Source organism: Rhinatrema bivittatum, chromosome 9 (genome assembly GCF_901001135.1).
Source record: "Rhinatrema bivittatum chromosome 9, aRhiBiv1.1, whole genome shotgun sequence".
NCBI lineage: Eukaryota > Metazoa > Chordata > Amphibia > Gymnophiona > Rhinatrematidae > Rhinatrema > Rhinatrema bivittatum.
In genome coordinates, this window is record NC_042623.1 from 141,458,718 (window position 1) to 141,481,178 (window position 22,461).

Consider the following 22,461-nt stretch of genomic DNA (forward strand, 5'->3'; position numbering starts at 1 on the left):
TGATCGCAGGTGAGCTGCTGCATTTTTATGGACGGCCAACGAAAATTACTGTGGGGATGAGAGTGGTCCCTTTTTGGTAACTGTATGGTTTTATTGACTTTGTTTTCACTGCTTTCTTTTTTATATAATAATTTTCTTAACTGGAGGTTTTTGTTTTTGGACTTTAAGTTATTTTTACTCCAATGCTACTGGATTTTTTTTTTTTCGTGCTACATGGCTTTCAATTTCACAAAATGGTGCCCTTGCGTTGTGATGTAGTAGTGTAAAGTGCTTTTTTCACGATCCACCTGAGGTGAATGGATTAACAAATTTGCAATTGAAGTACTTTTTTCATTGGGTGTTTTGGTTCTTTACTCTATAAGCAATTGTTTTTCAGTTTTTTGCTAATTACTATCAGATCTAGGAATCACCTTCTACCTATATGCAGATGACATCCAATTCTACATTCCATGTACCAAATCTGCTGAAAATACAGCACTGACACTCTAGACACACATGAATGCAATACAATATGAAATATCCCAACTTAAACTAACCATAAACACAAAAAAAATTGAAATTATACTGCTAAGGAGAAATCCACCCTTAGTTACACCCCAGCCACTAGACCTGGCTAACATTAAAAATATACCCTCTGACCAAGTGTGGGACTTAGGAACACAGATAGATGAAAGCCTAACAATGGAAAAGCACATAAATAAATTAATTAAAACAGGCTATGCAAAACTGCTCCTACTACATAAACTGAAACCATTGCTGATTCATGAAGACTTCCGCACGGTCCTGTAAACCCTCATCTATGCTAACATAGACTACTGTAATTCTCTTTTACTAGGAGTACCTAACTGTCTAATAAAAAAGCTTCAACTTCTACAAAATGCCACAGCAAGACTCTTAATAGGATCAAGAAAATTTGATCATATCACGCATTCACTGATAGCTCTTCATTGGCTATCTGTACAATCCCAAATTCACTACAAAGTATTAACTAATACATGAGAACATAAGAACATTCTGATAACCCAGGTCTGGCAGCCATCTGACTACAACCATTCAAATCACAGAGATTGCTAAGATCTCAGAATAAAGTTTTATTAGCTGTGCCAACATTACTGAATACTTGTCTAACAAAAATAAGAAACCATGTGTTCTCCATTGCTGTTGTAATACTATGAAACTCACTACCTGAGACACTATGACTGACACCAGAAAGAAAGACATTCAAAAGTGAACTTAAAACATGGTTATTTAAAAATGCCTATAACCTACCTTAAAACTTACCTGAAATCAGAGTAAACACCAATAAGGACAACTTAAAACTACCTGTGCTCAGAACAAGCACCAACAAGGTCAAAGACTTTTCACCATTAATAGCTAATCCATAGCTATCCCAGGTCACGTTCTCATTAGATATTCTGCAATGGAAAAATGATGGCTTATGGTATTTAGTTCAAATTTGGGATGGGGAAGTGTTTAAACGCTGTCAGACATTACAAGAAGAGTTTAGTGTACTCACTCATACTAAATATGTTTATTTTCAGCTGGCAAGAGATATTTGCAGAGATCCTTCTGGGCCAAGATGAGGGTAGACAATGTGTTTATGCAGGTTGCGGCTTTTCCCAAGCTCATCACTCAGCTTTATTGCTCACTTTTGTATAGTGATGATGATCAGGTTACTAGTGCAGATCTGATTGCCAAATGGAATGCAGATTTACTTACTAATCTTATTGATACTGATTGAATACTGATTTGGTACTCTATTTTTTCATTACCTATTTGTAATAAAAATCAGGAATGGCTATATCATTTATTCCACCGTGCATATTGATATCCTACCTTTTTTTCTCATTTCAGTGATTCTAGTCCTTTATGCTGGAGGCTGTGTGGGCAGGGGAGCTATATCCACATGTGGTGAGGTTGTAAGGAAGTACAACAATTTTGGGAAGGAATTCATGGACTAATTAATACTATAGTGGGAACTGATATTGTATTCTCTCTTCAATTATGTTTATTGAACTGCTGGGATGAACAGAAGTTATCGAAATCAGACAAATGATTAACTTCCCATCTGCTTCAGGTGGCCAGCCTGATGATTGCATATTTCTGGAAAAGCTCACCACAAGACTCTGTATGGTGGAACACAGTGGTTGAATTAGCTATTCTGGAACATATTACCTTTGCATTGAAGAGTAAATCTGAATGCTACAAATCTATATAGGGGAAATTTTGGAAATTGCATGCTCAAAATGAAAGTAGTAGTCTGTTTGATTATGCATGTATCCACATGGGCTTGTTGACTTTGACTGATATACTTAGGAGTAGATTTTAAAAGGAGCGCACGCGGTGTACATGTGTGCGCGCTACCCGACGTGCGCACAAGTATGCCCGATTTAATAAAATCGGGGGTCACCGCACACAAGGGGGTGCACAATTGAGCGCCTTGTGCGCACCGAGCTGCACTGCCTTCCCCCATTCCCTACCCCTCCACCCCACATTCCCTTTCCTTCCCCTACCTCCCCTACCCTTTCCCACCTACCTTTTCCTCATTTTCCTTTTTGTTTCACAACTTACTTCAGCCCTGGGGCTGAAGTAAGTTGTGCGCACCGGCCAACTGCCGGCGTCCAATTTCTGGCACAGCAGCAAATGGCCGCTGTGCCAGGAACCTCTGACCCCGCCCCATCCATGCCCCACCCCCGGACCGCCCCTTTAGTAAAGTCCCGGGACTTACACGCATCCGGGGGCTTTACATGTGTCGCTGGGCCTTTTGAAAATAGGCCTGGTGCGCGTAACCTTTTGAAAATCTAGCCCTTATTACTTACTTTTCTTTATTTGTGATGTGTACTTAAGTTATATGTTCTGTCTGTACTGGAAAATAAAAAGTAATAATAAAAAAGTGGAATTAGTAAACACCAAAATTATTCAGGAATGGGGTTTTCTTACTCTGAGATTCGAGTATGCAGAAAATCGCCTTGGATTTTTAAATCTTCAATTCACCAATTTTCCTAAAATTGTTGGTGAACTTCCCCAATTTACTTTGAGAAAATATCTACAGGAAATATTGCATCTTACTTTAGAAAACATTCCGGCTATTAATAAATGTGTTATTCTTCCTTTTAAGACCAATCCTGGCCAGCCATCTGTTCCTCATGCACCATCAGATTTTTAAACTTCATACTTAGTTCTAAATAATTAACAGTGGAACACAATTTAGTAACCCCAAGTCCTATAATTAATATCACCTTTGAAATAAGTATTTATCATCTTCATTAATGAACTGGTTATATTGCTTTATTACTATATCCATATATACAGCATTTGTATCCTACTTAAATTTGATACAACTATAGTAATTCTATGCATTTGCTGATAGTAGATATAAACAGTATATAAGAACTTTTAAATACAAAAATAATTTGACTTCTCTTTTAGAATCTTCATCTCGAGATAATTTAGAGGACTACTTTTCTAGTTTCCTTTATTAATGAACATGATTTGAGCTATGAATATGAATATTTTGGGCCAACCTATCAGGATTTATCCTGTTCTGGCTAGGGTGACGCAAGAAAGGAGGAGAAACTTCTTGGCTTTACACCAGGAAGTACATACTAGAGATGTAAATCATGTGCCAGATTGTCTTAACGATCAGATTCAGCTGGGGGGGGGGGGGAATCTGATCGTTAAGATATGTGAATTGGAATCATTTCAGATTCCAATTCACATCGCTAATTTTTATTTTTTAGGGAGGCCCGCGCCGCTAAAGAAAAAAAAACCCCACCTGACCCTTTAAATCGACCCCACCCTCCCGACCCCCCTCAAAACCTTTTAAAATTACCTGGTGGTCCAGGGGGGCCTCGGGGAGAGATTTCCCATTCCCAGGCATCAGCTGTTCTAAAAGAAAATGGCGCTGATGCCCCTTTGCCTTACCATGTGACAGGGTATCTGTGCCATTGGCCGGCTCCTGTCACATGGTAGGAGCACTGGATGGCCGGCATCATCTTTAAAGATTGCGCCGGCCATCTTTACTCATCAGCCCCTATTATAGAGTATAGTATAATAGGGGCTGATGAGTAAAGATGGCCGGCGCCATCTTTAAAGAATCACGAAGAATCAATATTACCGGGAGATGCAATTTAAATTTTTATGCAGGGCATATGTGTCCCCTGTGTTGGCCAGGCATTTTGCTATAGCCCCTACGGCGGCTTGTCTTAAGTGTGGTCATAACAGGGGTACACTTTCGCATATGTTTTGGGCTTGCGGCCCGGTTCGACGATTTTGGCATCGAGTGGAAAATTATCTAGTGGACCTGCTGGATGTTGTTTTCCCTATTGCTCCCTTGTGGCTACTTTTTGGCTGCATCTCCCCGATTCGCATTCGGGACCCTGGCTCGCGTTTGCTTCTCTCCAAGGCCTGTTTGGTGGGAAAGAAGATTATTCTCTCGATGTGGCGGTCTGCTGAGTCCCCTTCCTTTTGGTCTTGGCGGAACAGTCTGCACTTCATGATGACCATGGAGAGCCTGGAGGCTCGGATGACACCCCAGCACCGCAGGCGATTTCTGAGGATCTGGCAGCCGTACCTGCAGTCGTTGACCCCCCGTGCTCGCAGTCTTGTCAATGATTAATTTTCATTTCTCTTTCTATTTCTGTAAGGGATGGCCTTGCCTACGGAGAGGGGGACTTTTTCGTAGTACCTACAGTTTTACTCGCTTCTGTGGCGGGGGGGGGGTGGTTTGGGGGGGGGGGGGGGTCCTGTAGAGGTTTTTTATTGGTGATACTGTTCTGGGGTGAGATCAGAGTTCCTCTCACTTCAGGTGTTGTGATTTGTACTGTTATTGTAAAACCCAATAAAAATTGTTTAAACAAAAAAGATGGCGCTGGCCATCCAGTGCTCTTACCATGTGACAGGGGCCGGCCAATGGCACGGATACCCTGTCACATGGTAGAGTATAGTATAATAGGGGCTGATGAGTAAAGAAGGCCGGTGCCATCTTTAAAGATGGCGCTGGCCATCCAGTGCTCCTACCATGTGACAGGGGCCGGCCAATGGCACGGATACCCTGTCACATGGTAAGGGCAAAGGGGCATTGGCACCATTTTTTTTAGAACAGCTGATGCCTGGGAACGGGAAATCTCTCCCCGAGGCCCCCCTGGATCTCTCCTCTCCCCAAGGCCCCCCTGGATCTCTCCCCGATGCCCCCTGAGGCCCCCCTGGACCACCAGGTAATTTTAAAAGGTTTTGGGGGGGTCGGGAGGGTGGGGTCGATTTAAAGGGTCGGGTGGGTTTTTTTTTTTTTAGCGGCTCGGGCATCCCTAAAAAAAAAGGGTCGGGAGGGTGGGGGAGTCGATTTAAAGGGTCGGGTGGGTTTTTTTTTTTATCGGGCCATCGGCGCCATTTTAATTAGTGGCAGCCAAAATGGCGCCGATGGCCCGAGAGCAGGAGATCGCGCCGGGACCCCCCCACTGGACCACCAGGTAATTTAACATTTTGGGGGGGTTCGGGAGGGTGGTGGAGGGTAAGGAATTGGTTTTAAAGGGTCGGGGTGGGTTTAGGGGTTGTTTTGGTGTGCCGGTTTTCCCGCCCTCCCCCAAATAATTCCCGTGCCCTATTTAATGATACAATACTAATGCCCCTGACGATAAATCGGGGGCATTTGTATTGCTACGATTTAGGACAATTTTAAAATTATCTGACGATAATTTTAATCGTTCAAAAACGATTCACATCCCTAGTACATACTATTGGAGTCTCCTCCTTATCAAGGTATCCTTGTAAGTATGTAGTCAAACTTAGAACTTATTGTTATATTTCTTTTACTCCAGAACAGCTGAGGACTTTTTTTGAATACTAGAAAGCTGATTGTTTCATCTGTGTCCTCAATAGGTCAAAATTAGACTATTTTTTTGGTTTAAAAAAAAAAAAATAAAGGGATCTCATGCTATGATTATTTTTTTTTTCTTTGTAAATTTTCCTCTATTTCTCTCTTCATGGTTGGAAGGGCTAAATAATGAAAGTTTCTTGTATGCTTGCTTTTTGACTAGTGTGCATATGTTTTTTTTTTTCTCTCTGATGTTTCTGTGCAACAATTTTCTTTGTATTAATTAAATTGATAAATAAAAAGTTTAAAAAAAGAAAGAAACAAACTCCAGCAACTTACAAATTTAGCAATCAACCCTCCAGTAAAGAACGCCTGATCCAAAGAGCTTGTATTTTAGACAAGCTTAATATCAACCCATTTTGCTTAAGCCAACCATAGACTGCTTTTATGTAATCCATCAAGACAGACAAGGTGGAATCTAAGCTTTTGCCCATTGGACAAATCAAATATATATCATCAGCATATAGTCTATTATTTTTCTATTACTTGACATAAAGGCTGCAAATAATTATTGAATAACAACACCGAGAGTGCTGAGTCCTGGGGCATCCCAGACACAATTGCTATTCACGTTGATTGATCCATTCCTAATTGCACTTGCTATTGGTAATTTTCTCCTTCCTCTACATTCTTCATCATGTCTTAAATATCTCATTCTAACCACCTTTTTTAATTCCTCCATCTTGCCCTTCTAATCTCTCAATCTTATAATTCTGCACTCAGATTGTCCCCTCCCAAACTGTCTTCCCTATATCTATCCCCATCAACACCTATTCTTAAAGGAGCAAAAGCCAAAGAAATTATTTCATCCTTTTCTCATGCTCTCTTCTCTCTCATTCCCCTTCGCCACTCTCTAGCCTCACTTTCTCTACTCCCAGGCTCCTGCAGCATAGATATCCTGTTCTCTCAGGCTGGAACTTGAAGTAGAGTCTTGGTCCCCCAGGACAATGAGCCATCTTATCCCAGCTGGGGCTTTAAGGATATCTGACATTGTGAACCACAAACTGGGCTCTGCTGCATATCTCGGGAGGAGGGCTCTTCCTTACAAATCCAAATCACCATTATCCAGTGTGACAGCTCCACCAGTCATACCAATGGCTAATCAGTGTCTTGTGTATGGTCATCACTGCCTAAAGTTAATGAACGGTTTGGATACTGTGCATGCCTCCCAAACAAACCTGCAAAAAACAGGATCAACAATACAAAATTAAATACAGTAGTGAACCTTAGGATGGAGGGAGGGTGGAAGGGACACAGAAAAGGAGAGAAGGCATATCACACTCCTGCCTTTTAGTCCTGCTGGTAACTCCATCTCAACCAGCAGAAAATAAACTTCCACCGCAAGGTCTGAATCATTATATGGGAACCCAGGGACCTGCAAAAGAAACATCTGCTACATTTTCATCTTAACACCTTACACAGAAGGTATAGAGAGGGCTAGAAAAGAAGGGTGAGGAGACCATTATAAACAGTATCAGATCTGGCTGCACTGCCTCCAAATATTTCAGTTTATAGCAGACTCTGGACATCTATCAAACTTGTTAAAGATATTATATGTTTGCGTATCTGTGAAATGTTTCGTTGTTTTCCTGCAAAAATAAATACATAAAATCCAATACTCAAGAGAATGATATGATTTTGAAAACAAACAAAACCCCAATGCTAATAGAGAAAGTGAGTAATATTATTTTGAACATATTGTAATGTAACATGTTAGACTTTTAGAATGCATAAGAAAGAAATGAAATAATCAAATTAGATAAAATAAGGATTTCAAGTAAGGATCTTTGTAGATATGGCATCCACAAAGCTACGGACACAAGAAATATAACATTAATGATGAAAGGCATCTTTACAGATATATAAACAATAAGCTAGAAAATGTAGTTTTGGCTCTTGAATAATAAGATTACAAAAGAGAGAAAAATTTGGTATTGCTGCTTTATGCAGAAAGAGAGCTTGATTTCTAAAATATCAGAATCTCAAAGGAGCACAGATTCCTGGTACAGTACTTTGCTATTAAGGTGTGCTGCTGAATTGTATGCTATTCATTTAGAGTTATCAATCATGCCAGTTATACATGGACTGCTGACTCCTGTGGGGACAACATGGTATGACTTTTTGTATTGGCAAGTAAAATATTTAGGTGAAGTCTACTAAAGTAGAAGTTTTCAAAGTTTATTACAGATTGAGCCATCTGGATAAAATTGAGTTTTATGTTTTCATATATAGACAACATCTGTGCAATCGGGAATACATCCTAGTAAGGTATTCATAGTTTGTGTGTATTGTCTATCTTGGAATAATGAACTCAGATTTATGTGAATAGATTTATGAAAATGTTATTAAAATGAAACCCCAAATCCACAATTGCAAATAGATGTTGAATGTCATATTTATATTTGATTTTTCTTAAGAAAATATTCTTGAAAGTTTAGAAAGTGTCATCAATGACATACGTTATTTAGTGCCATGCAACTCTGTACTTACAAATTAACATGTAATGGGAACAATTTTCAAACTGCCCATGCTTCTGCAAAGTCCATGCTTTTTTTGTGTGTGTGTGTTTTTTTTTACTTACTGTATTTACATATCTATTTTTTCTTTCAAAATTGCTTAAGGATAAAGTAACCACTAGGATTTATATCTACTTGTTCTGTGGATATGTTTTCCAACCAAAAATGCATATATAGTTTTCAAAATCCCAAACTATGCATGTAGTTTTCTACCCTGCTCTGGGAATGTACCCACCAAAATGTAGTAAATGCATGCACCTTATGGAACTAGACATGTAATTTTACCCACAAACAGAAGGTCAATTTTCAGACAGATGATTTGCATGGGGAAAATGATTTTAACCCATTGAGAGTAATTTTCAAAGGCATATCTGTGGGTAAAACGTTGCTTTACCTGTAGAAATAGATTAATATAAAATTGTCCACATGATATGCTGGTAAACGTAATGTGGGTATGCACTGTATGGGGCAGATTTTCAAAGGGGTACGCGCGTAACCCCCAAAAAGCTGCACCTTCCACCCCCTGCATCCCGGGGCTTTCCTGGGGGGGTTTGTTGGGGCATGTCGGGGGCGTGTCATGGCCAGAGCATCATCGGGGGCGGGGACGTGGGTGTGGTTCTGGCCCAGGGACATTCTGGGGCGTGGATGCGGCCTCCGGACCACCCCCTGGACCGGAACATGGTACGCCGGCGCTCGCAAGTTACACCTGCCTCGGGCAGGCGTAACTTTGCAAATAAAGGTAAGGGGGAATTACTTAGGGCCGGGGGGCAGGTTGGTTAGGGGAAGGAAAGGGAACATAGGGGGCGCTGGAAAGAAAGTTCCCTTCGAGGCAGCTCCGATTTCGGAGCGGCCTCGAAGGGAACGGAGGCAGGCTGCACAGCTCGGCGTGCGCAGGCTGCCAATTTTGCGCAGCCTTGCACACACTGACCCTGGATTTTAAAAGATACGTGTGTATCTTTTAAAATCCGGCGTACTTTTGTTTGCGCCAGTTGCGCGAACAAAAGTACGCACATGCATACTTTTTAAAAATCTGCCCCATGTGTGTAAATTTAGCTGGACTGAGCAGAAATGTTTCAGGAGGCAGAATTGAGAAGGAATTTTCACTTATCAACATAGTTTTCCAATTTCAGAAATCCTCCCCCTCCCCCCCCCCCAAAAAAAAAGAAAAGAAATTTCTACACATTAAATAGCAGGTGTAATCATAGGCTTGTAGATTTGGTGAGATAATTTTCAAAATGGACTTATATGTAACGGATGAACCGATTTGCTAACTTTTTATGCATGTTGTTACAAAATAATCCTTAATATTTATATCTTATATATCCTTGAATTGGAGAGAACCCCCATCCCACAGTATCCAATATGTTAAGAGTGCAGCAAAAATGAGCAAAGGCACCCTACAGCAAAGATTATTCCATTATCTTGATTTATTGAACATTTTCAGTAGCTTCAAATGAATACTGTAGGAATGATCATATAGCACTGTACAGATGTCTCAGTTTGTTCCCAGAATAGTGATTAGCACAATCTGGATACAGTTATGGAAACATATGAGGATTTCATGTAAATAAGCAGATGAAGTATCTATGATTAAATCAGCAAATTTAGAATTGCAGAGAACTACTGTTATGTTATAATGGTCCTTGACCCAACCTACAGTGACAAGAATTAACAAACATATGGTCTCTCTAATGTAGCCATCATCTTTCAGCTGGGCTGCTCACATTATACAGAGTCAAGCTTCCAATCTAAGATTATTATTTATTTTTTTTTTTTTTAGTTTGGTTAAATTATCAGACTACAGCTGCTGAGAGTGAACAGCTGTTCTATTAATTATTTTTAATTATTTTCAATATATGATTAACCATAGGAGCGTCATCAGGTGCCATCGACTTATTACCTTCCCCCAGTGTGGTGACCAACTGGACATCTGGGCTGCTGATGGATAGCAATGGAATGATTTTTAAGTTTGATGGCAAGCAAGGAATCAAGATTCCTGATGCAGTAGTTCCAAAGAATTTGACTGATCAGTTCACAATCAGTATGTGGATGAAGCATGGGCCCAGTCCAGGCATGAGAGCTGAGAAGGAAACAATCCTATGCAATTCTGACAAAACAGGTGACGTACAAACAACTGCAGTTATTACCATTTTCAGCAATGGAAGATTTATGTTTAGTTTATAATGAAAATAGGGGGCAATTTTCAAAACTGCGTGTTTCAATGCAAATTTGCAGGCCAGACTTTGCACTATTTCTCCAAGGGAAGGAAAGTATGCCTGCACTTTCCTTCTGAATATTACCTAGCGAAAAGGTATCCGCAGAAATTTGCAACTCCTTTTTTTTCTGCAAGTTTTTAACCTCAAAAACAGCATGCCTAATTTTAAAAATGCAAAATTAGGTGTGGTGTTGCTTTCCTGCTTTATTCTTGTCCTTGGGAATGCCTCTTCTTAATACTGGTTAAAGTATGCACAGTGTGACACCATGCAAGCCATTTATTCTCAGTGTGTAATTTTCAAAAAGCCCTTTTACCCAGATAAATTACTTTTTAAAACTGTCCTCATAATGATGAAATCAGTTGCTTTGTCTTTATATAAAACAAAGCAAGAAACTGATGATATTCTCCCCTTTTTTGTATAGCTATGTTATATTGTAAATCTAGTATTACAAATTTGTCATTGCTTTGTTAACAAATCTGAATGGAATACAGAATAACATGGGTATCTGTGTTTTGCAAGTGAAGATTACTGTTACACCTTTTAATCTCTACTACTGATATATTCCTTTGAAAGGCAAAAGAAGAGAAAAAATAGTTGTCATTGATAATACAAGAGTGCAAAGAAACCCCAAATATAAATTGTAATCATGTCCACTATGTGAAAACAATGGTAATAAAATAAGCAAAAATATTTTCCACCTTTCAATATGCTGGGGATTATTCGTTTCCCTAGCATAACACTAGCTGCTGTTAATACTAATGCTATTTAATGATGTATTGTGGTAGAATCAATATTTTAGCATCAGATGAGAATATTATCTGGCACTAAAATAATGAGGATGTCTGCTATTCAGGTACATTCCCAAAGTGATCTGCTCAGAGACAAGTACCATTTGTGTTAAGTCATTGGGGATAAAGTTAGATGTGATAAGAGAAGACAAACAGGTAGAATATCTACTAAACTTTTATCAGGAAGGTAGGGTTTTCTTTTGTGGAATTTATTTTTGGTGGGGGAGGGGGGAATGTTGGCCTGCAATGTCTTCATGCTTCTATAGGCTTACATTTCAATAATAACTTGCCTTTCTAGAGGAATGGCACCATGAACCTTCATTGGCTACTACAGGAGTGTGTGTGTTTGGGGAGGTACCCCCTCTATTTTTACATTCCCTTCCAAAGTCAGCCAATCCATTGCATGAATAGTTTTCAACCAAGGCCCCAAAATCATGGCTGCCTCTGGAATACAGCTAATGTGGATCCTACATCTGACCACTAGAAGTCACTACTAAGCAATAGCAAAAGCACACCCCCTTTGGGAGCTGGGAGCTGTACATCTGCTGCATCCCCAGCCTTCACCAGTCCAGGAAACAGAAGACTGGGCTGGTTATCAAACTCACAGTTATTGCATGGCAGTGCAGATCACTTGCCACTGGGCCAGTCCAAACAGGCAGACAATTTTATGAAACCAGCCTCAAATTTTGAAAAAAACATTTTTTTTAAATTGGAGAAGCATATTAAAAGTTGAGAAAGGAAGTTTTCTCTTGGTTCCCAGCACTAAATTTCCAGTGCTAGGCAGGAAACATATCCGTGCAATTTCATTCATGCCAAGAAGCAACTATTAGCACCTAAAACTCCCAATTTCCCCTACTCTGCATACTAAAAGTGCCTACTTTGCCTTCTTATACATAGGGGTGGATTTTCAAAGGCCCGTGCGCGTAAATCCTTCCGGATTTACGCGCGCAGGGCCCTCGCGCACCTATTTTGCATAGGCCGCCGGCGCGCGTAAAGCCCCAGGACGTGCGTAAGTCCCGGGGCTTCCTGTCGGGGGCATGTCGGGGGGCGTGTCGAGATGACACGCCGTTTAGGGGCGGGGCGTTTCCGGGGGTGGTGACGTGGGCGTGGTTTTGGCCCAGGGGCGTTCCGGGGGCGTGGCCGCGGTCTCCGGAACAGCCCCCGGGACCGGACCACGGAGCGGGGCACCCGGCCGGTGCGCGCAAAGTTAAGGGGGGGGTTTAGATAGGGCCGGGGGGGGTGGGTTAGGTAGGGGAAGGGAGGGGAAGGTGCAGGGAGGACGAAGGAAAGTTCTCTCTGAGGCCGCTCGGTTTCGGAGCGGCCTTGGAGGGAACGGAGGCAGGCTGCGCGGCTCGGCGTGCACAGGCTGCCGATTTTGCGCAGCCTTGCACGCGCCGACCCCAGCCGCACGTATCTTATAAAATCAGGCGTACTTTTGTTCGCGCCTGCTGCGCGAACAAAAGTACGCGCTCGCGCAACTTTTTAAAATCTGCCCCGTAGTCTCATATAATTGCTGTGCAAACAGTTGCTAATCTATGCTGCTCTAAACTAAGAATGAAATGTGGATGAAAAGTATATTTTTCACAATTGATACATCACAAAAAAAAAGAAATTACCAGAGGTGCAAATCAGATTGTACCAGTGCCAGATTGTGGTGAGTGGGCTCCATTATGTCATTATCTATTTGCCATAGGAGTCATTGTGCTTTTTATTGATTAGAGCAATTCCTCTCTCAAACCTCTAATCTTTTGTTAACTGTCACAGTAAAATATTGTTTGGAAAATGTGTGTCCATATTAGACATGGTAATACTTTAATTTGGCATTTGTATTCTGTTTGTACAAGGGAATATTCCAGTTCAAGGCAGATTACAGTACAAAATCAATTGAATGTCCTTACCCTAAAATAGGAGGACCAACCAACCACCCTCATGTTACTAAACTACAAAATAGAAAATACATAAAAACACAGCAGATAACAGAGCAAATTATAGAGTAAGTCAAGAGAACAGTTAACCCCTAACTATAACATCAGTTTGACTAATCTCAAATATTAAAACATTACCCCCCCCAAAAAAAATAAGAAGTTACTTGCCCCCAAAATACACAAATCTAAAAGTCTAAGCCATGTTGAAACCATGACCATCTGGGAAATGATAACAAATAATCTCCTCCTGCACATGCAAATAAGATGAAAACAAAAAGAAAGGGAAAAGCTAAATGGCCTGTGGAAATAAATTGCTCCCTTGGACCCCTAGAACTTATTTATTTATATATTTGGATTTATAACCTGCCAATGTTGGAACCCTAGGTGGTGAACAAAAGAAACATGCACAATCAATAAAATATAAGACATAAAACAAACCCAAACAAGCTTCCCTGCTTCTTACTCCATTTGTGGGCTGCTCATGTTGTATTCCAAAATGGAGCCATCAGACTAGAGGGTGAGGCTTTTTTTTTTTTTTGGAGGGGGGGGGGGGGGGAGTTTGATATGAGTGGAGGTCCTTTTAAAAATGAAACAAAATATTTTAAAAAAATGAAATTTTGTTTCTTTTATTTCATTTTTAAAACAAAATAGGACATTTTGTTTCAAAGGAAAGCACATCCCTAGGGCAGGCCAGTCCTAAATAATTAACAGTCAGGGAAACTAGTGAAAAATGTAAAAACCCCTTAAGAACCTAGCACTAGCCCTGATGTACAAGGATTTTCAACATATAAGGAGTGCATCCAGTATTCATACCTGCAACTGTTTTCCCCAAGCTATTGCAAGATGACACTGAGGTATCTTTGTGGGTGAGCTAGGTGATGTTACAGTACTGTTCTTAGATAATAACTTCAATAAATCAATCTTCAGCAACGATGCAGAAAGGTGATCAGATACAGAAAGCTACCTGTCTGCAGACTTTTGCTTTGCCCTGAGGAGCTCAGGCTGATTATAAGTTTGCTTGCACAACTCTCTCAGGTCACAGTACCCTACACTGTAACAAACAGTAGTTATTTTGTTCTGTAAACTTTATATTTGTGAACAAAAAGGAGCAGGGTCACTGTTTTTGACAGATTTAGAAATGCTTTGGCTGTACTGATGGAGTTTTGATGTTTTTTTTTTATTTTTAAAGAAGTTTGTTTTGCTTTCAGAAATGAATCGGCATCACTATGCATTGTATGTGCATAATTGTCGACTTGTCTTTCTATTACGGCGAGATTTTGACCAGGCGGATACTTTTCGACCTGCAGAGTTTCATTGGAAGCTGGATCAGGTACCTCTCTATCTGTCACTTGTTGTCTAAAGAAAAAAAATGCATGTATTATCAATGCCATGCTGGTAACAATTTAACAGATTTCTTTTTTGGATTGTTTGTTTTAGTTCTATCAAGATATGAGTTGTTTTGGGGCCAGCCCTGCAGTATGGTCCCTTAGCATTCCCTATATCACAGGAGACCCATGTCTAAATCTCCTGTCCTTCAAGTTTAGTGAGGCATGAACACAGAGGATTTTCAAAACTGAAAAGTTATTATAAAATAATCCAGTAAAGGTGGGATTATGTTTCTTCAAGAAAAAAATTAACTCTGAAAGTATGCCCTGTGAATGGAACCATAGTAGATTCAACAATATCAGTATTTGAAAGGGTTTTTCTCTTTAACTTTGGGAGTCAGCTGGACAAACCCTGAATTTTAAATTTCCCAACCCAGCGACCAGGGAAATTTTAGCTAGGTAAGTTGTTTTCTTGCAGTTACTATTCTAACTCACGCATACTTCACGCATACTTCACGCATATCCAGCATAGCTCCCGGCTTCAACGGCAGGGGAGAAGATATACAACCAATAAGGGCTGTATAACATAATCTGGGTAAAAACAAATAAGCATGGGTGTAGCTTGCTTATCGCGGCGGTTACTGCCCCTACTACCCCTAACTAATCAAGCTAGATATTTCACTTGGATGCAGCTCCATCACTGCTCTCTACATTAATGGTGGGGGTGGAAGGGGAATAGAACAAAGAGCTAAGAGAAACAGATAAGAATGAGAGAAAAAATGTGTGAGGCTTGCTGGGCAGACTGGATGGGCCATTCGGTCTTCTTCTGCCATCATTTCTATGTTTCTATGTTTCTATGTTTCTAACTCCTGTGGGTGGTTGCCCATGTCACTGTTTGCCTGTCTGGGGTGTGGCCAGGGACTGGTAACATGCTGTCTTAGGGAGTCCGTACTGGTGGCACTGGCACCTCAGCTCTCCAAAATAAAGTTTCCAGATAGCTATAAATCTGCTCTGAGGCAGTCCTAGAGTTATCCAGCTACTTTTGCTGGATAACATTAAATATCAACTAAGTTAGGGGGTTAATTTCTAAAGTGTTATCGCATGTGTTAGGACCCTATCGCACGCGATAAGGCCATATCACATGTGAAAAGGGCCTTTTCACATGCGATATCATGCAAATTAGGGGGAGGGGAGGAGGCGGGGAGGGGGTGGAGTCGGCGGTGTCTTCGCTACCGGCGATAATGTTACTAACATTATCATCGGCAGCAGCACGCCGAATAGCACCACCTTTCACGGTGGCGCTATTCGGTGTGAAAGCCGGCAACCGGCGCACCACTATGGTGCGAAGAATGCGGGCTTTCGCAGGCCCGCCCCCCCGTGCCCTGTTTTCACAGGATTCATCCTAGCCTTAGTTAGATAATATTGCTTGGCACAGAACACACCCTCATTGCCTCTGAACAAATGGATAATGACTTAATCGGCTAAAACATCAGGTTTGTCTGGTTAAATCTGAGGCTTTGCCAGACAAATCCTTTTGAAATTTGACCTCATAAAATATCATAAAAGACATGTAATGAGCCCAGTTTCAAACTTGAAACCTAGATGCCGACGATAAAAAGAGAGAGAGAGAGAGAGACTCTTTATAAGACTCTCATATTAGTCATCTATTTATATAGAAAGGTATACAAAGATGAGATTTCTACAATGTTCTCTTGCCCTAGCTTGATGCACACTCTACCTGGGTACTGTGATACCTTTTTATTGAAATAATATATTTCTTGACTAGCTTTTAAAATGCAATATATTATTTTGGTCCAATAAAAAGGAATCACCTTTTATAAGGAGATATTTATTTATTTGTATTTGTTAATCTTATTTCTGTGCCTCCACATGGACTAACATGGTAGCCAAACTGCTTCATCCTGTTCATAAGGCCATTGATGCAGTGGTCTGGTTTCTAAAAGTGCTACCCCAAAGAATTGTCATTTTAGTCATCTCTGAGGTGTTTGATTTTGTATCTGTGTGAGTTAATTTTTGCATTTAATATCTGGTCTGTTTCTCCAACATAACATGCTTCTTCACACATGATAACCCCACATCATGTTTTGAAAAATGACCCTGATAGTTTGCAGCATAATACATTACAGGAGTATGTGCTATTTTCTTTTCTTTCCAACTAGGCATCCTCTGTGCTTATCCCATGATTTCTTGAATTCCATTACAGTTTGTTTCCACCATGTCCATTGGGAGGCCATGCCATGTATCCTTTCAATGAAGAAATATTACTCACCTTTTCCAAATCTGAGCTCATGGCGAATTACAATTTAGCTTATGTTGCTCCTGAGTCTACCTCCTTGGAGCCTGATTCAATGACTTCTTGTTCTAGAGCTTTTTTCTAAATCTTTTGAATGTCCAGAACTAGCTGACTACCTTTCTAAACTGACATGGACCATTTTCAAGGCTGACCTAGGGTGTCCCCCTGAGATTAGAGGCTTATTTTTTATGTGTGTTGAAATCTTTTATTATGTTTTATAAGAAAAACAATTACAGAAAACAAATTCAGAAATATTACAATGCTCTCAAAAAGAAGAAACCAAAGGAAAATATGATCCACATTCTGTGTTACATGTATCCATAAAAAGACCATACAAAAGTAGCAGTAGCCGGGTGTCAAGTTATCCTTAAAAGACGAGAAAGCAGGAGAGCAAAGAATGGGAAATGCCAGGGAAGGAAAGGAAAGATAAAGAAGAGGAAAGGTAGACCAGAGAGGAAGAAAGAAAGAAAAAGAAAGAAAAGGAAGAGGAAAAAGAGAAGGAATGCCAGAGAAATGATAAGAAGATGTAGTAGAGGCAGACCGCTGTACTGTATCACTATATTAAGAGATTAAGAATGAAGCTGTAGATAAACGTCTAATGGCTTCTACACTTGTGACCAAGCCGCGAGCCTCCGAAATTTCACTGCCATCGCCTTTTCATATTTCACATATAAACAGACCGAGTTCCACCAAAGATGTTCGGACAATAGGTAACTCCTCTTCCAATTAGAAAGAATGTTATGGTGCGCAATGGTTAAAAGGAAATCCAGTAGCTTACAGTGTGGGTCAGGAAGGGCTACATCGGGATGTGTACCTTTCAAAATAGTAAGGGCATAAGACAATGGCACAGTGAACTGAAAAATCTCAGTTATGATCCGCCACACACGAGTCCAGAAGAGATAGGTATTGGGACAAGAGAATAACATATGCTGGAGAGTAGCCTGGGCGCCCGCACACGACCAGCAATTGTGGGTTGTGAGAACTCCAGCCCTATAAAGCTTCCAAGGAGTCCATAAAGCTCTGTGCATTATAAAAAACACAGACTGGGTAAGACTAGAAGATAGTGTAATGCGCAGCATAACATTCCAAATATGAGACCAACACCCAGATGATATCGGAGTAGACAGGTCCTCCGCCCAAATTGTAGATAACCGGGAAGAGATAGAAGTAGAGGATAGGCGGGAAATCAATTTGTACAGGTGAGAGGCCAGGTGGCCTCGAGGGCCATATTCCTGATAAACTTCAAGTAAAAAAGGAGACTCGGTTGGATAAACCGAATTCCCACTGACCGCCAACATTAGATTTCGAAGTTGGAGCCAGTGATAAAATTGTGTCGAAGGAAGAGAATATCGATCTTGCAACATGGAAAAGGGGTGAAGTCCAGCGTCATCAAAAATATCAGAGATGGACCAGATATTCACCGCACCCCACAAAGGGCCACACAATGGGACGACCACCTATACGGAGTAGAGCATTCCTTCCTATGGGCCCAAGTTTTGATGCTCTCCACATATATGTAGACGGGGGCCGAACAGATTCCAGTTCCCCGAAAGCTCTATGTAAGGAGCGTAAAATCGGGTGGGAATTCAGCCGTGCGTCTAATGTTAGCCCAGGGTAAAGAAATAAAGGGCAATGGATGAAGGAGGGCAGTTTCAATTCCCAGCCATCTCGGGAGGTTAGTAATAGTGAGATGTTGAGAGAAGTAGTAAAAACCAGATTGTAAAATAAAGGCTTGGTGGTACCTATAGAAGTCAGGGAAATTAACCCCACCATCCTTCTTTGCGGCTTTCAATTTAGTCAGCACTATCCGGGGGGTCTTATGGTTCCAAAGAAAAATGGTTAACAATCTATCGACATAAGTATAAAAATCAGCAGAAAAAAATATAGGAACCATTGCCAAAATGTACGTAATCCTGGGGGCTAGTACCATTTTAACAGTTTCTAATCGTCCCCACCACGTTAAATGAAGAGGAGACCACTTAAGAGTGGTGTCCCTAATTTGTTGCAAGATCTTCTCTTCGCAGCCGGTAACAGTATCACTGGGGTCGGTGTGAAAATATATACCCAAATACTTAAGCCCTTACTTCATCTTTTGTATTTGACAATGAGAGAGGTCCAGAAGGGATCCACTATAATTGAGAGGAAGGAGTTCTGTCTTGTGCCAGTTAATTTTATATCCTGACAGTGAGGAATACCGAGAGATAAGAGAAAACAAGGCAGTCAGAGAAGAAGAAGGCTGAGTCAAAAAAAGCAGAACATTGTCAGCATAAGCGGACAGTTTATAAGATTCATTACCAACGGATATGCCAAGAACATCAGAGCAAGTGCGTATAGCAATTAAAAGTGGTTCCAAAGCCAGGTTAAAAAGCAAAGGGGAGAGGGGACACCCCTGTCTGGTACCTCTATATAAGGGGAATCGGGATGATTTCTGATTATTGATATACAGATATGCAAAGGGGGATTGGTAGATATGTTTAATCCAGGAGAGAAACATCGGCCCGATCCCATACCATTGTAAAACAGAATAAAGAAAAGGCCATTCAACACGGTCGAAGGCCTTTTCCGCATCCAATGATATGGCAACCGATGGCTCAGATGCAGCAAATTGAAGGTTGCTTAAATGTAGAAATAGGCGGGAATTATTAGTAATAAGACGACCTTTAATAAAGCCTGATTGATCTGGGTGTATAAGAAGTGGCATAAGGTGTGATAGCCTAGTGGCTACAATTTTAGCGAATATTTTGTAATCTGTGTTGAGGAGCAAGATTGGCCGATAGTTAGAGGGAAGGGAATCGTCTCTGCCTGGCTTAGGAAGGACCACTACACACGCTTCAGTAAACTCAGAAGATGACAATGGGTTAGCCAAAAAGGGAAGAAAAATAAGTCTGTAGATGCTGACACAACGATCCTTGAAAAGCTTGAAAAAAGTCTGACGTAAAGCCATCCGGTCCCGGGGCTTTTCCAGATTGTAGAGACGAGATAGCGGCTGAGATTTCCACCGATGAAATAGGAGCATCCAGTTGCGTTCTCTGATCCTCCAATAGACTAGGATGAGGCAATGAGGACAAGAAATCCTGCAATTGCGTATGAGAGGGAGAGACCTCACTCTGATAGAGATGTGCGTAAAAGTCGCGGAAAGTTCGTAGAATATCTTCGTCTGAGGTCAGGATTTGCTTTGTCGGTGACTGGATTTTCACTATCTTCTTTTTCTCGGCTCTTTTCTTCAACAAGGAGGAGAGAAGTCTACCACTCCTATTGTTTTCCGCGTAGTAGCGTGCCTTGTTTTGAAATAAACAGAGTTCAACGTGGTCACTCAAAGCTTGATTGTAAGAAAACCTGGCTTTCAGCAACGGAGTCAACGTTTGTGGAGACGGATCCTGAATATGCAGGTATTCTAGTCTACCCACTTCTTGCTGTAGTTGTAAAAGTTGAGCTTTGTATTGCTTGTTTTTGTATATAGAGTAACTGATGACTTCACCCCTAATAGTGGCTTTAAACGCCGCCCATATTGTAGTCATTGGCATCTCAGGAGAGACGTTGAGTGCAAAAAATTCTTCAATTTTGGATTTAAGTGTAGTCATAAAGGTGTTATCAGACAGCAGAGACGAATTAAAACGCCATTGGCGATCTGTCTGTATTGGCTGCTGGAAGTCACAAGTAAGAGTTACAGCCGCGTGGTCTGAGATTAAGATGGGATGAATTTTTGCAGCACGAACCTTGGGAATCAAAGTATGTGATGTCAAAAAAAAATCTATCCTCGAATAGGATGCATGAGGACTGGAGTAAAACGTATAATCCAATGTAGATGGGTTGATGAGGCGCCATGGGTCAGAGAGACCATAAGTATTCAGTAGATGTTGTAAGGTCTGAGTAGATCTCGAGATGGCTGGCTTAGCTTTAGTACGTCTGTCTAGGATTGCGTCCATAGGTTGGTTAAAATCTCCCCCCACAATGTAAGGCGCTGGATCCAACAGTAAGAGTTGTGCAAACACCGTTTGAAAAAAGTCTGGATCATCGTGGTTTGGGGCGTAAACATTAAGGATCGTGTAGGTCTCATTCTGTAATAATATCTGTATTAAGTTCCAACGCCCCTCTGTGTCTGCTGCCTGATGGAGAATTTGAGCCCCTAGGTTTTTATGGAGCAAGATGGCCGTACCTCTTTTTTTTGTAGCAGCTGGGCTAAAGAAGACTTGACCTACCCACTGTTGTCGCAGTTTAGCGGATTCCATAGAACTCAAATGCGTCTCTTGAAGTAGAGCAATATCCAAGTGAAGAGACTGCAAATAAGTAAGGATTTTTTTCCGTTTGACCGGGTTCGTGAAGCCATTGACATTTAACGATGTTATGTTAAAGCTGGATATTTTAGACACCATGAGATAGCATCCGGTAAGATCCGCCAGGACAGCTGTCTATCCCCTCTCATTCCAGTAGATAAACGAGATGGCATTCCAGAGAAATAAGAAAGAGAAGGGAGAAATACAAAAAAAACATCCCAGAGAGGAATATAACCTCCAAACATTCCGGTAGAGAGTAGATGCTGAACATAGAGCATAGTAGTAAGATAGTAATGATGCGCCCAGCAGTATATACTGAGGGCAACGCTAGAAATGATGAGCCTCTAGGTGGACAGGTGGCACCTTGACCTCCGCAGCTCACATAATCTGAACCGATGATCCATTTTGCTAGTACAGAGCATAAAGAAAAAAGATTCATAAGACAAAAAAAAAAAAGATAATTATAAAAGTCTTGCTTTAAGAACCAGTTCTTAGAATGAATAATTCTTGAACCATGGATGTTTTGTGAACCAGAACAATACAAACACTTATCGTAGCAGAAATTAGCACCGCCAATACTAAGGCATAGAAATTCCTTGTCCCAACCTCAGTTTTTAAAAGAGGGTATAAAAATAAAAATATTAGGGCAGGATTACACCGTCCTGCAGCGTATTGGTGGTGCAAAAAGAAAAAGAAAAAGCGTCTCTTGGAAGAGTACGCAACGCCCAAGTAAAGCCTAGGCCATCTTGTGAGCTAGAGAATGCAAGCAAAACCAAAGAGAAAAAAAAAATTGGACGCCGGGCCGTTCAAGTGATCATGCCAGTCGATTCCTCCTGCTGAGCAATAAATTGTTCTGCCTCAATTGAAGAGTGGAATAATTTTGTTTGGTTGTTAAAGGTTACCTTGAGCTGCGCCGGGTAAAGGATCCCATACTTCGCTCCCAACGCTTGCAGTCTGGGTCTCATGGATAGGAAAGCCTTGCGCCGATCCGCGGTCGTCTTAGCGAGATCAGGGACAAAAAGCACCGAATGACCCTGAAAGGTAAGGGGAGCTTTAGCGCGAGCAGTAGTGAGGATAGCCAAGGCCTGTGGAAATCGCAGAGTCTTAAAGATGATTGGCCTGGGAAAGCGAGAGTTCCGTGGAGGTCGTGATGGAACCCTATGTGCACGCTCAATCTCAAAAGGTTGCTCAAACGTGATAGGGAGCAGTGCAGGTATACACTTCTGAAGAA

The 22,461-nt window shown here is 41.1% G+C and overlaps 1 protein-coding gene across 3 annotated transcripts in view; it reads left to right on the forward strand.

The window, feature by feature from the left end:
- CLSTN2 (calsyntenin 2) overlaps positions 1-22,461 on the forward strand; it is a 1,635,505-nt gene that overhangs the window by 1,221,098 nt on the left and 391,946 nt on the right. For all 3 annotated transcript variants that reach the window (XM_029615596.1, XM_029615595.1, XM_029615597.1), the window contains 2 exons: positions 10,259-10,507; positions 14,526-14,647. In XM_029615596.1, the coding sequence (XP_029471456.1) occupies positions 10,259-10,507; positions 14,526-14,647 (371 nt within the window). The remainder of the gene's footprint in view (positions 1-10,258; positions 10,508-14,525; positions 14,648-22,461) is intronic.